This window comes from Bubalus kerabau, chromosome 19 (assembly GCF_029407905.1).
Source record: "Bubalus kerabau isolate K-KA32 ecotype Philippines breed swamp buffalo chromosome 19, PCC_UOA_SB_1v2, whole genome shotgun sequence".
Lineage (NCBI taxonomy): Eukaryota > Metazoa > Chordata > Mammalia > Artiodactyla > Bovidae > Bubalus > Bubalus kerabau.
This window is the reverse complement of record NC_073642.1, coordinates 48,316,642-48,336,479: the sequence shown is the minus strand read 5'-3', so window position 1 is coordinate 48,336,479 and position 19,838 is coordinate 48,316,642. Positions and strand designations below refer to the sequence as shown.

At 40.8% G+C, this 19,838-nt stretch overlaps 1 protein-coding gene across 1 annotated transcript in view; it reads right to left on the bottom strand.

Moving 5' to 3' along the window:
* TTC6 (tetratricopeptide repeat domain 6) overlaps window positions 1–19,468 on the bottom strand; it is a 193,727-nt gene extending 174,259 nt beyond the window's left edge. The window contains exon 1 of the mRNA XM_055556203.1: window positions 18,466–19,468. Coding sequence (XP_055412178.1) covers window positions 18,466–19,410 — 945 coding nt within the window. The 5' untranslated portion in view covers window positions 19,411–19,468. The remainder of the gene's footprint in view (window positions 1–18,465) is intronic.
* Window positions 19,469–19,838: the final 370 nt, after the last annotated feature.

The window sequence follows — 19,838 nt, the reverse complement described above, 5'->3', positions numbered from 1 at the left end:
CACGCCAGGCTTCCCTGTCCTTCACTATCGCCCAGAGTTTGCTCAAAGTCATGTCCATAGAGTCGGTGATGCCATTCAACCATCTCATCCTCTGTCGTCCCCCCTATCCTCCTGCACTCAATCTTTCCCAGCATCAGGGTCTTCTCCAATGAGTCGGCTCTTCACATCAGGTGACCAAAGTATTGGAGTTTCAACTTCAGTCCTTCCAATGAATATTCAGGGTTGGTTTCCTTAATGATTGACTGGTTTGATCATTTGATCGCCTTGCTGTCCAAGGGACTCTCAAGAGTCTTCTCAACACCACAGTTTGAAAGCATTAAGTCTTCAGCACTTAGCCTTATTTATGGTCCAACTCTTACATCTATATATGACTACTGGAAAAACCACAGCTTTGACTAGACAGACCTTTGTCAGCAAAGTCATGTCTCTGCTTTTTAATATGCTATCTAGGTTTGTCATAGTTTTTCTTCCAAGGAGCAAGCGTCTTTTAATTTTGTGGCTACAGTTACCATCTGCAGTGATTTTGGAGCTCAAGAAAATAAAGTCTCTCACCACCTCCACTGTTTCCCCATCTATTTGCCATGAAGTGATGGGACCAAATGCCATGATATTTGTTTTTTGAATGTTGAATTTCAAGCCAAATTTTTCACTCTCCTCTTTCACCTTCATCAAAAGGCTCTTTAGTTCCTCTTCACTTTCTGCCATAAGGGTGGTATCATTTGCATATCTGAGGTTATTGATATTTCTCCTAGCAGTCCTGATTCTAGCTTGAACTTCATCCAACGTGGCATTTCGCATGATGTACTCTGCATAGAAGTTAAGTAAGCAGGATGACAACATACACTTTGATGTACTCCTTTCCCAATTTTGAACCAGTCCGTTTTTCCATGTCTGGTTCTAACCGTTGTTTCTTGACCTCCATACAGGTTTCTGCATAAAGGTTTCTCCACTTTATATATAAAAATACAAAATATCCCCCTTATTTAACCCACACTATATTTTCCAGGAATGCAACTACTTTGTAAATCAAAGAAAGATTGTACCTTATTTTCCTGGGAACTTCAACAAGAATTCCTTACCACTTCAGAATATCAGGTCAACCAAAGACAACTCTGCTGACAGTTTATTCTGTCTGTGTTAACAGAACAACACACCTGTTTCATTCTGCATTGTTAGCAGTTGCATACAAAAATGTACAAGAGGATTATGAAGTTCATTTTATAAACTTAGAACCAAACATAATTAATTTAGCAAAGACATGTAAAACACAGGAATAATAAATATTTAATAAAGGGATTAACTGTATATCATTAAGAATTTATATAATTGTAAATACTTTAAGCAAAGGGTAATAAATTTGTCATAAAAATTACATGTCAAAGTTGTTTTTTTTTTCATTTTGAATGGCCTGGTTTGGTTTTTATTTTACTGTCAAACAGTTCACAATGGTCTATTTCTCCATGTCTTCCTGTATTACTCTCTTTTTTTTTCCAGTTCATCCTGTAGTCTCATCATCTATCAAAAGACATGGCTTGCAAGTTATGTTTAGGTTACAGACTCTGAATGTGTCCTGATATCTGCTAAAAGTTCATGTTGGGAAATATGGCGGGGGGGGGGCATGGGGACAGTGTGATACCTGTCACTTTGTCCTATATCTCAAGAGAGATTTATTTTGACCTTATACTTATAAAGAGGCTGAGCTCATTTTCTCCATTTCAAGAGTCTTTCATTGATCATAGCATACATCCTAACCACTTAAAGTTGCTTCCCATCTTCTCTTATCATAATACACATAAGTCTAGTCTGCTATTAGTTATCTCAACACGTATTCCAGCGCCACCTGTGTTCATTTTCTGGTCATCGTTATGTATTATGGCCCATATATTCCTACCCAGAGCACATTCATTATCAGTAGATACAGGCAACAAACAACTTTATTATGTCTTCCAGTGTCATTCTTTATAATTTAATTATTCATCACTCATTTTTTTCTTTACATTACAAACACTGCATTATATTGATTTTCAAGATCACTTAGGTAGGTAGATGATAATTATCTATTAATTTTATTTCAGGCCAGTAAAACAGGTAAATTATATGCAAAGTACATGCAATAAGAAGGGAGTGCTGGAGCTTCCCTGAAGGCTCAGTGGTGAAGGCTCTGTGCTTTCACTGTAGGAGACATGGGTTCGATCCCTGGTCCAGGAACTAAGGTCCCACACGCCTTGTGCAACAACCAAGAAAAACAAACAAACAAAAAAGACGGGAATGCTAAGTCTGATAGTGTTCTCCTATCATAACCCCCACGCACAAAGCCCCCCACCTTGCTGTTCCTCAAACAGCACAGGAACATTCCTGCCTCGGAAGCTCACAGTGTTTCCTCCCTTTGCTTGGAATGATCTCCCCACACATGAAGTGTATGGCCTGCTCATTACTTCCTTCAGACCTCTGCTCAAATCCCATCTTCTCTAACAGTGCTTCTCTGACCATCCTGTTTAAACATCTCTCCATCCCATCATGCTGTGTCTTATCCTGAAGTCTTCACATCACTTATCGCCACATGAGACATTACTGATTTGTTTACTCTCTGTCTTGTGTCTCTAGAATGCAGAGGGGCCCACGAAAGCAGGGACTTCAGTTGTTCACTGCTGCTTTCCAGTTTCTGGTGGGCTGCCTGATATAATATCATAGGTACCCAATGAAACTGAATGGAGAGGTGAATATCTAAAAGGCCAAAGAATGTGCTGGCAGGAGCCTGAATCCTGTGCAGGTAGCTTCCGGTTCCTTCATTCCCAACTGACACATTCCGTTCAGTTCAGTAGCTCAGTCGTGTCCAACTCTTTGCGACCCCATGAATCGCAGCACACCAGGCCTTCCTGTCCATCACCAACTCCTGGAGTTCACTCAGACTCACGTCCATCGAGTCAGTGATGCCATCCAGCCATCTCATCCTCTGTCATCCCCTTCTCCTCCTGCCCCAATCTCTCCCAGCATCAGAGTCTTTTCCAATGAGCCAACTCTTCGCATGAGGTGGCCAAAGTCCTGGAGTTTCAGCTTCAGCATCATTCCCTCCAAAGAAATCCCAGGGCTGATCTCCTTCAGAATGGACTGGTTGAATCTCCTTGCAATCCAAGGGACTCTCAAGAGTCTTCTCCAACACCACAGTTCAAAAGCATCAATTCTTCGGTGCTCAGCCTTCTTCACAGTCCAACTCTCACATCCATACATGACCACAGGAAAAACCATAGCCTTGACTAGACGAACCTTTGTTGGCAAAGTAATGTCTCTGCTTTTCAATATGCTATCTAGGTTGGTCATAACTTTCCTTCCAAGGAGTAAGCGTCTTTTAATTTCATGGCTACAGTCGCCATCTGCAGTGATTTTGGAGCCCCAAAAAAATAAAGTCTGACATTGTTTGCACTGTTTCCCCATCTATTTCCCATGAAGTGGTGGGACCGGATGCCATGATCTTCGTTTTCTGAATGTTGAGTTTTAAGCCAACTTTTTCACTCTCCACTTTCACTTTCATCAAGAGGCTTTTTAGTTCCTCTCACTTTCTACCATAAGGGTGGTGTCATCTGCATATCTAAGGTTATTGATATTTCTCCCAGCAGTCTTGATTCCAGCTTGTGTTTCTTCCAGTCCAGCGTTTCTCATGATGTACTCTGCATATAAGTTAAGCAGGGTGATAATATACAGCCTTGACGTACTCCTTTTCCTATTTGGCACCAGTCTGTTGTTCCATGTCCAGTGCTAACTGTTGCTTCCTGACCTGCATACAGATTTCTCAAGAGGCAGATCAGGTGGTCTGGTATTCCCATCTCTTTCAGAATTTTCCACAGTTTATTGTGATCCACACAGTCAAAGGCTTTGGCATAGTCAATAAAGCAGAAATAGATGTTTTTCTGGAACTCTCTTGCTTTTTCCATGATCCAGCGGATGTTGGCAATTTGATCTCTGGTTCCTCTGCCTTTTCTGAAACCAGCTTGAACATCAGGAAATTCACGGTTCACATATTGCTGAAGCCTGGCTTGGAGAATTTTGAGTATTACTTTACTAGTGTGTGAGATGAGTGCAATTGTGCGGTAGTTTGAGCATTCTTTGGCATTGCCTTTCTTTGGGATTGGAATGAAAACTGACCTTTTCCAGTCCTGTGGCCACTGCTGAGTTTTCCAAATTTGCTGGCATATTGAGTGCAGCACTTTCACAGCATCATCTTTCAGGATTTGGAATAGCTCAACTGGAATGCCATCACCTCCACTAGCTTTGTTCGTAGTGATGCTTTCTAAGGCCCACTTGACTTCACATTCCAGGATGTCTGGCTCTAGGTCAGTGATCACACCATCGTGATTATCTGGGTCGTGAAGATCTTTTCTGTACAGTTCTTCTGTGTATTCTTGCCACCTCTTGTTAATATCTTCTGCTTCTGTTAGGTCCATACCATTTCTGTCCTTTATTGAGCCCATCTTTGCATGAAATGTTCCCTTGGTATCTCTCATTTTCTTGAAGAGATCTCTAGTCTTTCCCATTCTGTTGTTTTCCTCTATTTCTTTGCATTGATCGCTGAGGAAGGCTTTCTTATCTCTTCTTGCTATTCTTTGCTGCCATGCTATTAAATGTTTGAGATACTGAACATTCATTGAATATTTCATTTGAAGAAAGGTTTCCAGAATTGAGAAGTATTGGAAAGCCACTGACCTTCCAAATTAGCAAAGATTCAAAGCACAGTAACACACAATGCTGGTGAAGATGGAGAGAAACAGACTGATGCCCTCTATTTGTGGGAATGTGTATGGTTCAGTTTTACCAGGAGGTAAAATGGCAATGGCGCCCCACTCCAGTACTCTTGCCTAGAAAATCCCATGGACGGAGGAGCCTGGTAGGCTGCAGTCCATGGGGTCGCTAAGAGTCAGACATGACTGAGCAACTTCACTTTCACTTTTCACTTTCATGCATTGGAGAAGGAAATGGCAACCCCCTCCAGTGTTCTTGCCTGGAGAATCCCAGGGACGGGGGAGCCTGGTGGGCTGCCGTCTGTAGGATCGCACAGAGTCGGACACAACTGAAGCGACTTAGCAATATGGAAATACATACTAAAAGCCTTTAAAAACTGCAGTATATTTAACATATGCTGCTTTATTTACGATCATTTTACTCTCACAGTATTGTAAAGTAAGCATTATTAACTCTACTGCAGAGATGAGAGAAGTGAGGCACCATGAATTTTAAGTAACAAATAAATTACAAGTCAAGGATCTAGGTCGTCAAACTGAAATTCCAGGCCTTTCTCCATCAGTTTCCACTGACTGCTAGTTCTGTTAGTTTACCTAATTCCTTAAAGCTAACATTTGTGTCACATATAAAATCTTTTAGCACTTAGTGCCTGATGTGCTGTGCTCAGTCGTGTCCTAATCTTTGTGACCCCATGGACTGCAGCCCGCCAGGCTTCTCTGTCCTTGGGATTCTCCAGGCAAGAACACTAGAGTCGGTTGCCGTTTCCTGCTCTAGCAGATCTTTCCGATCTAGGGATCGAATCTGCATCTCCTGCATTGACAGATGGATTCTTTACTTACTGAGCCACCAAATGTTGCAGGTACTCAATAAACCTTTGAAGAGGGAAAAACTCTTTCAGCCACAAAAGTCTCCATAGACATTGCATGACCGATAGGAACAATAACAGAAACCGATCCAACATCTCCTCTATCCTCCTTCAGAGTAACAGACTGTGAAGCTTGCCACACAGCCTGCTCAGAATATCAACTTTATTTTCATTGTCATTTGTAGGTAAATGTAGTCATGGAGTTAAGTTCTGGCTGGTGAAACATAAGCAAAAGTGGTGGGCAATTTTAGGCACACACTTTTCTTGCTTAAAGGCTTCCTGTTGGCTGGAATATAGATATGGTGGCCACAGCAGCCACTGTTGACCTTGAGATGACCATGGCAATGAGGGTTAGTCAGTGAAACAGTAAGATGGCAGGATTCCTGACTCTGCAGAACACCATATCAGTCCAACATTACCTTTGATTTGACTTTTACAAGACAGAAATAAACTTCCATCTCGTCTAAGTCACTATTATTTCGGTTTTTCTGATTATCTGCACCCATAAGCTGCCGTAGCTAGTTCTATTAGGACTGCCACTTACTCCTATTTCCTGTTACTTGATATTTGGCTAAACTAATTTGGCATTGTACTAGTGACAACCTATATGAATTATGCATTCCATTTAGCATTTTCAAAGATTCCATTGTAAATGGATATTTAATAAGCTTTTTCACTTAACCCTAAAGAGCGAGAGAACAGAGTCATGCATAAAAAGCTATAATTCAGGGAACTGTTTAATAATCACTTTCCAGAGTAATAATTGATTGTCAAAGACTACATCTAGGCAGGTCTCAACAGCATAATGAAATCAGAACAATGAAAAGTGTCTCAGCTGTCTCAGTCTTTCATTTCTTCAAAACCCTATTTCCAATGATTAAGAGATGAAGAGCTTGATACTACAGATGTTCTTGAGGGGAAATCTGACTGAAATGATGAGGTCTGGCTTTATTATAATCTCCTCCTGTGTGCCTAATAAATTTGTAGTAAGTCATGCAAAGGACAGGAATTTTATTTACTGTATTATCTGTGAAATCTAAAAAGAAGATAGACTACCAATTTAAAAGGTAGGAAAGGGTAGAGGGCGGCAGGGATTTTATTCATTATCAAGACTGGCCCAATCTGATGAACAGAACGCCAATTAACAGTGAACCATGCAATCATGGCGATCCTGCAGTCTCAGTTAGATAACATCCAAAGTGCTGACTCTTCCTCCTGGCTTTTGGGAATTCTTGGTAAGGCCACTGACACCCTCCATTCTCTCAAGTCAAGGAGTCTCAACAAGACCCCAATCCATCACAAATAAGATTTCAAGTACGTCAAAAGTTGCTGTCCTTGGGCTTCCCTGATGGTCCAATGGTTGAGAGTCCGCCTGCCAATGCAAGGCACATGGCTTGGATCCCTGATCCAGGAAGATGCCACATGCTCCGACGCAACTAAGCACAGCCCCTGTGCCACTACTACTGAAGCCCGAGCTCTAGAGCCCACGCCCCACAACAAGAGAAGCCACTGCAACGAGAAGCCCAAGTCCCACAGTGAAGAGTAGCCCCCGCTCTCCGCAACTAGAGAAAGCCTGTGCACAGCAACAAAGACCCAAGTGCAGCCAAACATAAACTAATTGCTTTTTAAGTAGCTCTTCTTCCCCAAAAGGATGAGGACTCATAACCTATACCACTGGGCTAGGAAGAAAAAAATACATGCAGGCATTTCCTCACTTTGAGAATAGCTAACAGATTTTTATATAAAATAAAGCTAAGAAGATGAAGTAGAAGTGGGTCAGATTGTATTCTGCCATGAGAGATGGCAGATAATGGCCATTTCATCTTTTATTCATATTAACAGCAACCTAAGTTGGCAGGATCCGTGTTCCTTGATTGCATGTAACGGGTTAGTGATCATATAACCCACTGCTAATGTCATCACTACTTGTAATTCATCCCACTTGTATTCTTTCACTTTCTGACACCATCTTAGCCCAAGTCCCAGCCCACACACACATCGCTACCACCACCACACCACTCTATGAGCAGCAAATCCTTGCTTCTTACTGACCTTCCCAGGTCTAAGTGTGCTTGGCTTAGAAGTCACCAGCAAGAGGCCACAGGTGGCCATCCCAGGACAGGAGAGTGTGATGGGCCTCTCACTAATGTAGAGATCTGAGAGGGGGAAAATCGAGTTGAGAAGTAATTTTGGACACTTGTCTTGGGGTCTAGGTCTCAAGACAGTTGGTGGGGGTGGGGAGAAGACGGGGCCAAAGAGGAAAAGGAAGTGCCATCAACATCATGTAATAAGAATAAAAACAATTCTGGTTCAGCTGTCAAAAGACCTAAACTAGTTCTGATCCCAACAATGCTAATTGGCTGTACAGCCTTATAAAAGTCACTATCTCTCACTGGGTCTCAGTTTTGTTATCTATAATACAAAGTTCATTAGGTTACCTTTCAGCTCCAGACACTACTACAATGAAAAATGAGAGTAAGGAAACATTATGAAAAAATTTATCACAGAACTCTAGAGTTCTTTTCCATACAGGAACACAGGGACTTCTCTGGTGGTCCAGTGACTTAAGACTCTGCATTCCCAATGCAGGGGACACAGGTTCGATGCCTAGTCAGGGAACTAGATCCCACATGCCACAACTAAGACCCAGAACAGCCAAATAAATAAATATTAAAAAAAAAAACTTTAAGACAAATATATAAAATTTATTAAATGAGAATGTGCTATTTTTAATTTCAATGCAACAGATTTTAACCTTTATTCTTACTGTGCTCATAAAAATTCATAAAGACAATAAGTATGACTGATTCTGTCAAGCCATCCTTCTCTATTACAGTAAGACTAAAATGCAGTGTACTTTACAGTGGACTAAAGAAACCAGGTACTTGTAAAATAATATTCTCCCCAAAATGACATACATAGTCAGCACAACTGGACTATGTGCTGCCTCATCTACTAAATCACTTCCATTTGGGATGAAAGATGCATGATTGTGGTTCACTGGTTCTCAAGATTTTGATTTTATTATCAAAACTGTTTATCTACCCATCCTTATAAGCCATATGTTTACCTATTATGTGTTAAAACAGGCACTCTAAATAATACAACTGCCTAGCTTCAGGCTGTTTACAGCTACAGAATGACTGACTTAACTCACAACCCAATACTGTAGTTTTCAGTAATAAAAAATAAACCACTTCCTGTGTACAATAAGTCAATATGTAACCTAGCTGGGACATTCATTTAGTTTGGTTGCTCTCAAGGTAGCCATATTATTCTAAGCCTTGATAGCAACTTTAGTTTTTTTAAGCTTCTTTTTTTTTTTAAGCTTCTTTAAACTGCATGAACTCTTTCCTCTGATTTTACACAGAACATAAAAATCATGAATTGATATCACAAAAATTACCCTTAAAATGTATTTGAATTTCACAATGTTAAGGTAGTGATTAGTGCTGGATTTTAAATATGCTATTTATCAGCTGCGCCTCACCACCCACTTAAGGAGATTCTAAGGGCTTAGACTAGCTGTTAAAATGTAAAAGCATTAAAAAGGCCTACTTTAGGAAATCAGAGTAAAAACTGAGTTATGTATTGAAATAACAACCCACAGAGGGGGAAAGTCTTTGTCTTAAATATCCAAATAATTGTACCTGAAGTAGCCAGAAAAAAGCAATTATTTCACTAACATTTAAAAATTCTTCATTTTATTGCATATGTACTCAAAACTGTGGCATATGTGAAAATGAATTACTCTCAATACATTCAAATGTATTTGTCCTTTATAGTCTAAATTATGAGACTATTACACAAACAGGCAAAAGAAAAAAATCACTGCTGGGCAGTATCTGTACTAAGAATCAGAAAAAAAGTACATCTGAATTCTACAATAAATTAACATTTCATTTTTCAAGTAACTCTGTATTTCAGTCTTAAAAAAAAAATGCTCATGGAAAATAAAACACCTTTGTATCCAACAAAGAAGAAGTTTATTTTAAAGGAACAACTTCTAGCTTGGTTCAAAATCATTATTACAACCAAACCAGCTAAAGGAATAAGAATTTTTTCTCAAGAATAAATAAAAATATTATTTTCCATCTTTTAAAATGAACTGAAATTAAACACGTGAACACTTTGCATTTATTGAAGGCACCTAAATGATATCTGAGAGATTTTAAAACTTCACAGGAAAAAAACTGTAAATCAAGAAACTTCTTAATCATTACATCATTTGTACTAGTTTAAGCTGTTACATCTGTGAGAATAAAGTAATGCACAAAGAGAATATAAAGAGAAAAGTATAATAAACGCGACTGTCACTCTGAAGAGAAAAGATTTGTCCAAACTAGTCCCTCCCAATCGTACCTGTGACAGTCAAACAACAGATGGCTTTTCTTTGCCCAGATCCTGGTAGGTTCTTTGATTTATAACTCCAGTGGAGCAAAACTTTGTTCCTAGGATAGGGAAAGATAAAATCTGAAGAGCAAAGAGCCAAGAAATGTTTAAATACTATGGAATAATATGCAGCGATTTAAAAAAAAATAAAAAGTATACATGTCCATTGATATGTCAAAAAGTAAGCTGCAGAATAATGTGTACCATAGGTTCTTATTTTTACTTAAAAAAAAAAAACCTACATATGTATGTATGTGTACACATTTATATCAAAGAATTTATTTAGCATAAATATTTATATTAAATAATTAAGATAAATGTAGAAGGATAAACCTACTTCTGTTTCATTGATAATGCTAAAGCCTTTGACTGAGTGGATCACAACACACTGTGGAAAATTCATAAAGAGATGAGAGTATCAGACCACCTTATCTGCCTCCTGTGAAATCTGTAGGCAGGTCAAGAAGCAACAGTTAGAACTGGACATGGAACAATGGACTGATTCAAAATTGGGGAAGGAGTACGTCAAGGCTATATATTGTTACCCTGCTTATTTAATTTTTATGCAGAGTACATCATGTGAAATGCTGGGCTGGATGAAGCACAAGCTGGAATCAAGATTAGCGGGAGAAATATCAATACCCTCAGATATGCAGACAACACTACCATTATGGCAGAAAGCGAAAAAGAATTAAGAGCCTCTTAATGAAGGTAACTGCAGCCATGAAATTAAAAGACGCTTACTCCTTGGAAGGAAAGTTATGACCAACCCAGATAGCATATTGAAAAGCAGAGATATTACTTTGCCGACAAAAGTCCGTCTAGTCAAGGCTGTGGTTTTTCCTATGGTCATGTATGGATGTGAGACCATAAATAAGGCTGAGAGCCAAAGAATTGATGCTTTTGAACTGTGGTGTTGGAGAAGACTCTTGAGAGTCCCTTGGACTGCAAGGAGATCCAACCAGTCCATTCTGAAGGAGATCAGCCCTGGGTGTTCTTTAGAAGGAATGATGCTAAAGCTGAAACTCCAGTACTCTGGCCACCTCATGCGAAGAGTTGACTCACTGGAAAAGACTCTGATGTTGGGAGGAACTGGGGGCAGGAGGAGAAGGGGATGACAGAGGATGAGATGGCTGGATGGCATCACTGACTCGATGGACGTGAGTCTGAGTGAACTCCTGGAGTTGGTGATGGACAGGGATGCCTGGCGTGCTGCGATTCATGGGGTCGCAAAGAGTCGGACATGACTGAGCAACTGAACTGAACTGAACTAAACTGATGAAGGTGAAAGAGAAGAGTGAAAAAGCTGACTCAACATTCAAAAAACGAAGATCATGGCATCCGGTCCCATCACTTCATGGCAAAAAGATGGGGAAACAATGGAAATAATGACAGACTTTATTTTCTTGGGCTCCAAAATCACTGCAGACAGTGACTGTAACCATGAAATTAAAAGACACTTGCTCCTTGGAAGAAAAGCTATGACAAACCTAAACAGCATATCGAAAAGCAGAGACATGACTTTGCCAACAAAGGTCCATCTAGTCAAAGCTATGGTTTTTCCAGTTGTCATGTATGGATATGAGACCATAAATAAGGCTGAGAGCCAAAGAATTGATGTTTTTGAACTGTGGTATTGGAGAACACTCTTGAGAGTCCCCTGGACTGCAAGGAGATCCAACCAATCCATCCTAAAGGAAATCAATCCTGAATATTCATTAGAAGGACTGATGCTGAAACTGAAGCTCCAACACGTTGGCCACCTGATTTGAAGAGCCGACTCATCAGAAAAGACCATGATGCTGGGAAAGATTGAGAATAGGAGGAGAAGGGGACGACAGAGGATGAGATGATTGGCTGGCATCACTGACTCAATGGACATGAGTTTAAGCAAGCTCCTGAAGACAGTGGAGGACAGGGAAGCCTGGCGTGCTGCAGTCCATGGGGTCACAAAGAGTCAAACACAACTGAGTGACTGAACAACAACAGAAGGATAAACAAGTATTGGTTACTGTTGGTGAGTTAAGGGAGGCTTAAAAGAGAAATTATCATTTCCTTATATTCCTCCTTACAACTTGTAAAAAGAAGCATAAACTTTTATAAACAATCAGATAAAATTTTAGTTAAAGTTTCTGTTTTGAAATAATTATAGGTTCATGTTCACTTTGGGGGCTTCCCTGGTGGCTCAGATGGTAGAGAATCTGCCTGCAATGCAGGAGACCTGGGTTTGATCCCTGGGTCAGGAAGATGCCCCCTGGGATAGGAAATGGCAACCCACTCCAGTATCCTTGCCTAGAGAATTTCATGGACAGAGGAGCCTGGCAGGCTAGAGTGCATGGGGTCACGAACAGTTAGACATGACTGAGCGATTAACACACACACACACCACACACACACATATTCACTTATAATAAATAATACAGAGATATCCTCTGTACCCTTTATCAGGTTTTCCCAATGAGAATATCATGCAAAACTATTACAAAATCCCAGGCAGGATACTGACACTGATATAGTCAAGATACAAAACATCTCCATCACCAGAAAGATTTCTGAAGTTGCCTTTCTAAAGCTGCACATACTTTCCTCTCACCCTCCCCTACTTCAAGCCTGTCCTCAACCCCTGACAACTATAAATCTCGTCTCCATTCCTATAATTTAGTCATTTTAAGAATGTTGTATAAAATCTAATTATACAGTATATAACATTTAGAGACTGGATTTGCCTTGGCATAATTTTCTGGAGATTCATCCAAGTTATTGTAGATACCAGTACTTTATTTCTTTTTATTGCTGAGTAGTATGTCCTTAAAGGACATCTGGGTTATTTCTAGTTTGGGGTTATTAAGTAACAAAAGCTCCTAAGAACATTCATCTCAGTTTCCTATTTGAATGTAAGTAATTTTTCATTCTCTAGGATGAAGGCACTACTGCTTTACCTATGTCCCCTAAATTTTGTACTTTTAATTCAGTTCAGTTTTTAAAATTTCTCTGAGATTTCCCCACTGATCCATGGATTACTTAGATATTGTTTAAGTTTCCAAGTGTTTGGAGATTTTATTATCAATCTGTTATTAATTTATAGTTTGATTTCATTATAATCAGAGAACACACTCTATATGATGTCAATGCTTTTAAATTCATTAACGTTCACTTTTATGGATCAGAGATGGTCTTAGTATATGTCCCATGGGCAGTGACAAGAATGTGCATTCGGCTACCACTGAGCACAGTGTTTTATAAATGTAGATTAGTTTCTAACGTTTGATGGTAGTGTTGAGTTCATCTGCATTCTTGGGGAATTTCTGTCTAGGGTTTTCTGTCAATTGTTGAAAGAAAGGTGCTGACATCTTCAACTATAATTGTAGTTTCATCAATTTCTCCTTTTGGTTTTTACTTCACATATTTTTTCAGCTCTGTTGTTCGTTTAACACACATTTAGCATTCCTTTGACTTAATGGATTAACCCTTTTATCATGTTAAAATGCCAACTGTGTCTCTCATAATTTTCTTTGTACTAAAGTCTACTTTATTTGAAATTAATATAGCCACTCTTCTTTCTTTTGAATAATTTGTGCCTGATTTTTTTTTCATGCTTTACTTTAAACCTGCCTATATCATCATACCAGAAGTACATTTCTAATATATATATATATAAAATATATATAAATATATATAAAAGTATATATAATATACTGGGTTTTATACGGAATCCACTTGCCAATCTCTGCTTTTAATCACTGCATTTAGACCACTTACATTTAGTGTAGTTACTGATACATTTGAGTTTGAAGTTGCTACTTTTCTTTTCTTTTTGTTCTCTATTTTTTGCTTCTGTTTACTTTTTACCTGCCTTCCTATGGGTTACTTAAAATTTCTTAATTCTACGTTGATTTATATATAGTGGTTTTTGAGTGAATCTCTTTGTATAGATTTTTTGGTCATTGCTCCAGATATTACATTATATATCATAACTTATTTCCATCTACTGGTATTGTTGTTTTCCAATTAGTGATGTATAGGACCACTTTAAAATCTTTATCAGAGAATTCTAACATCTTGGTCATCTCAATGTTGGTATCGTCTTTTTTTTTCTTTCAAGTCTAAACACAAAACAAAACTCCAATAAGCAATAATAATGAGTATACTTGGAACAATGAGAAAAAGAGAGTCTTAGTAAAGAAACAGAACATATAAAGAGGAGCCAAAGAAAAATGTTAGAACTGAAAATTACAGTAATTGAAATAAAACTGTACAAATGCCTCAAATACTGAATGTATGGGACACAGTGGAAAGGATCAGTGATCATGAAGATGAAACAATACTATTTTATCAATCTGAGTAACAGAGACAGTAAACTGGGGGAATAATACAGCCTCAGGCATTTGTGGGACTACAACAGAAGATCTAACCTTCCTGTCATCAAAGTCCTGCTGCTGCTGCTGCTGCTAAGTCACTTCAGTCGTGTCCGACTCTGTGCGACCCCATAGACGGCAGCCTACCAGGCTCCCCCGTCCCTGGGATTCTCTAGGCAAGAACACTGGAGTGGGTTGCCATTTCCTTCTCCAAAGCATGAAAATGAAAAATGAAAGTGAAGTCGCTCAGTCATGTCAACTCTTAGTGACTCCATGGACTGCAGTCTACCAGGCTCCTCCGTCCATGGGAGTTTTCAGGCAAAAGTACTGGAGTGGGGTGCCATTGCCTTCTCAGCATCAAAGTCCTGGAAACTGGGAAAAGCCCGTATGGTGTCCAGTGACACTACAGGGAGGAAGGTAGGGTAGCCTCTTTACTGTTAGGGTTGAAAGTCTTGGCTCTCCACTGACACTATGTCATTAGGGAAGAAATTGGGGTAACCTGTTACAGTCATTCAAGAGTGGAAGTTTAGCTCCCTCCTCAGTCCTGGCTGGCAGAGGAGAGGACAGGGTCATAGGTTTTTCTGTGGTGCTTGACTAGAGTAGCACAGTTATTGTCTAAAAGTTTTGTCTTGCTAGGCTGCTCCTTTCTTGATCCTTAGCTAAAGAGAGCAGGCTTTTTCTGGGGCTTTTTCTGTCTGTACCCACTGGCACATTCTTAGGTTGCCAGTCTCTTTAGCTCTGGTGCAGTAGATCTGAGACAAAAAGAAGACCTAAGAACTTATCACTACATGATCCCTTGGATCCCAAAGTCCCCAGCCAGTCTGCTTCTTTCTGCCTTTTGGAGTCTTCTCCTGTTTGTCTGTACCTAGTTTTACTTAGCAGGAAGAAGAGGGAGAAGTATGTCTATTTCATCTTCCCTAAAGTTAAAGCAGGCATAAGTTTTATGATAAAACATTTGCTTGTGAGTTATTTGTTTATATAGACCTGGGGACACGAATTCCCTCTTACCTGGGTCATTTTAAGCCATTTCTTCTTTTGAGCTATATGGCCAAAAACAACACACACCACAGAACCAAGGATGGGTTGATTCCTTCATCCTCAATTAACATCTGGAAGGAAGTCTCTAACCTTTATTCAGTCTCATATAATTAGAATGTATTTTGTGAGTGATAATATTGAATTCCTCAGTAAAACAAGCATTTAGGAACTTATAAAATTTCTATCCCTCCTGCCATGGTGTATGCTCACTGTTTAAGCCACCAGTTTTCAGCTGGTTGGGAGGATGAGGGGGGCGGGAGGGGTGATTATACCCTTCTCCCCCTGGTCTCATTTGGCAACATCTTAGAGATATTTCAATTGTTATGACTTGGTGGTAGGGAGGATGACGAGAGGATCATACTACTGGCATCTACTGGGTAGAGGCCAAGGATAATTCTAAACATCCTACAATTACAGGACAGCCACCCACAATGAAGAATTATTCAAACCAAAAAGTTAAGTGCCAAGGTTGAGAAACCTTGGTTTAGATGTTTGACCTACATTTCACAGCTGAGTTTAATCTTCAGGTATTCTGAGCACCTTCTGGCCTATGTAATTGTTTGTGGAACTCTGAATGCTAGGTCTGGAAGGGCCCTGCCCGAGCTCTAAACAGAGACAGCACATCTTGCCAAGACTATCTTATCCTTTGACTTTCCCTCAAGGGATTGGCTCCAAATTAAGATGTCTAAAGTGAGGAACCATATCCCTTGCTTATTACGGACAGAATGCTGTTTACATAAACTCCAAACGTTTAAAACAAGTGGCCTTATTATAATCTTAAAGATTTTTAGAATCATAATTTAGACACCACTTTTACTTGCATTTTCATTGCTATCCCTCACCTACTCAGTCACAACCATTTCAACAAATCCCCCCACTGTTCTCTTCTCACCCTAATAAAAGACCAAAATAATGCAAAGCTCCATCTTCTGGAATTGTTGGGGGGAAGGGGAGATGGGGCACAGAGGCAAAAGTTTAAAAGCAAGAATAAAAACTAGCTATACAAAAAATCAATACAATGGAAGGCAGGGATGGGACTAAGACATTTGAAACTGGTCAAGTCTTGAGAGTCCCTTGAACTGCAAGGAGATCAAACCAGTCCATCCTAAAGGAATTCAACCCTGAATATTCATTGGAAGGACTGATGCTGAACCTGAAGCTCCAATATTTTGGCTACCTGATGTGAAGAGCCAACTGACTGGAAAAGACCCTGATAGTGGGAAAGAGTGAGGGCAGGAGGAGAAGGGACACAGAGAATTAGATGAGTGGATGGCATCACCAAATCAATGAATATGAGTTTGAGCAAGCTCTGGGTGATAGTGAAGACAGGGAAGCCTGGCAAGCTGCAATCCATGGGGTCACAAAGAGTTGGACATGACTTAGCAACTGAACAACAAAGTCTTATAATGTGGGGCTAGCTAGTGACGCTGGCTTCTGACCCTAATCCTCCAAACCACTCTACTACATAAAGCAATTTTGGTAACTGAAGCACCAGAAAAGGATACACAAGAGAAATGGAATACCAGAAAGAACAGAATTCACTGTCCCGGGGCAAATCATCATTGATACTCTCCCTTCTTATATTCTATTCTATTTGAACCCTTCAAAATGCATTTTCTTTATGGCAAATGGGTTTAAGGATTTAGGAGGGAATCTTCTTCCCTCCTTAAACCCTTGCTCTAAAAGTGTAACTTTCTCCAACTGTATAGGACCTCTGAGCCGGCTTCCAATATAGGCCCCTCTTCATGTCACACGCCTTGATTATGTTACAGAGTTCCTTCTGACAGGGGCGGGCAATGAGGCCTTTGTTCTCTCCGTTTGGGCTCTCCAATGTGTGTATCCCTGATTCCTTTTTCTCTTGGATCCACAGAAAACTTAATAAGAAGTACTCATTTTGAAACAGCCTGAACAGTCAGGCTGGTCTTGTTCAGTAACCGTAGGGAGGTGTGGATCTTACTTGAAAATATTTGTCCCATTCTGCCTACAAACATTAGGTAAAAGACGACACAGGGGACTCTTGTCCTTACACGTTTTTGTTTCCCTAATGGGCTTTAGGATCACATTCCTTAAATCACAGCCAAGAGTATATTCTGGGCTGAAACTATTTTGAAGACATAATGTGGCAGCAGTATTCTGTGTACTAACAAGAGGTTTGGCGCTGCAGCCAAGAAGAGTAATAGAATCTTCTTCCCTCCTAAGTGTCATTCTAATTACCATTCTCAAAAAACTCCTTTCCTCCTGCCCTCTCTCCCTCTCTCTCTGTGCATATGGGACTCAGACTCCCCTATTATTATTTCTACTTTGAATGTCCTGGTTTAGAACTAAGTCTGTATAATGAACCAGGACCCTATCTAGCTTTGCTCCCTGCCTGGGAACACATCACAATGAACAAACAGGCAGTCCTGGCATGATTTCAGTCTCTTTTCTGGGGTATGACTGGCTGGGGTGGACGCCCAGCTCTGTTCTGCCTTAGTTGCTGAACTGGGAGGCAATCCTTTTAAACTCACTAAAGCTAGGAAGCCTCTTATGTAAAACAGGGCTCTTATGGGTATCCACCTGATGGGCTTGTCCTTGGGACAAAGAATCACTTATAGTCCATATAACTGAGAAGACCTAGAAAGTAAATTTTTTAAACATATTTTAAGAGACTGATTTTCACTAAAAATGGACCAAAACTCTTATAAATACAACTTAGTGGTAGTATATTGATCTTAAGGTACAGATTTACTGTTAATAAACTGTACCACCAAAGACCGAGTCTTTCATATAAAACATCAACCAAATCAATACTAAATAATCACAAAGACTTTGAAAGGAAAGGTTACCAGTGATGTTATTACTCGGGTCAAAGAACTAATGTTCTTTGTACCAGTTTCTGAAATATCCTCTCCATTACTTTCACTTTTTTAAAAGGATATACTCCCTCGATGGAAAATTTAAAGACCCTGGTTAACACCCAAGCACTTTGTCTAGCTTTTCGAGCTTGTCTAGCTTAGAACACACGATATGCACGATTTTATGTCTGAATCCTGAAATGAAATTTATCCAGAAGAAATATGACCCCTGTTCTGGATCACCTACTTCCATTTTAATGTCGTAGTTCTGCCCAAGGACGCTCTGGATGAGCTCTTTGATGGTCTGGTCGGAGGCCAGCTGGGCCTCGGACTGCAGCGAGGCGATGATCTCCTCGATGGACTTGGGGATCGCACGCACTGGCGGCAGGGCCTGCAGGGTGGCCTCCCGGGAGTCGCCCGGCTGGGTGCTCTCGCGGTCGGTTTTGGAAGCGGACCCGGAGGCTTCCAGCGACTCGCCACCCGAGTCCTCGTGCAGGAAGCGGGTGTTAATCCTCACTCTCTTCTGCCGGCCGGCCGCCTCAGCGTCTCCCTCGTCGCTGGAAAAGGAGTCCGGCAGCCTCTCTCTGGCCTGGCCGACCTCGGCGAGCTGAGCCGGCTCCAGGCTGGCCACGCGCCCCCGGGCCAAGTCGAACACGGGCTTGGAGTCCGCCGGCGGGGGGCTCCTGGAGCCCCGGTGCGCCCGGGCCCTCCCCGTGGGCACGCGCGGCGGCATCAGGACCACTGGTCTGGACGTGCCAGCCCTGGGCGCGATGACCGGCGGCTTCTGGGGCCGGTGTCTGAGGAACGCGGAGCTCCGCAAGTAAAAGTCCTGGGGGCGGAAGGGCCGGCCCTTCCCGGGAGCGGCCACCTCCCTCGGGCCCGGGGGCCGCGGGGCGCCTCGGGGCACCGGCTGCGGGAGGGTCCCAGTTGGGCGCGCACGACCTTTAACCCGAGGGGAGCCTGCTGGTTTTGGGGATCCGACGCGGGAAGCGCTCCCCTTCGCCGCATACCGGGCCGGGCTGGGGACCCGGAGGCCAAAGACGGGGATTTCATCCACAGCTGGCTTGGCGGCCAACTTCTCCTTGATTCGGAGAAATTCCTTTTTGGTCTCCTTGCGAACCTTCTCCAGCTCTTTAAAGATGTACGATTCTTCTTTGTATTTCAGTCCAAAGTGCTTTGAAATCGTGGACATCTTGACTGATTTGTCCTGTGAAATAACAATAAATTTATTTTTATATATTTATACATACCTACATACATGAAAACTAATATTGATGAATAAAATTCCAGTTCAAAAAAGCTTCTCATGGTAGAACGCTCACTGTGCTTAACTGAGGCACCAGTGGGCAGCATTCATTTATATCATTTTAAATCTACTATTTAAATGATTTACTACTAAATCATAATGATACTACTAAAATGATCTTCTATCATTTTTAATATATCATTTTAAACTACTGGCCTTTTCACAGTAACAATGAAAAACTTTTAGTAAATTTTTACAGTGAAGATTTTCTGAAACTTCTATTGAGTGTATTTTAGTACTTCTCTCAACTGTACTGTAGTGTCCCACTTCCAGGCAAGAGGGACCACACTCCACACAGGCATAGTAAACCTAAA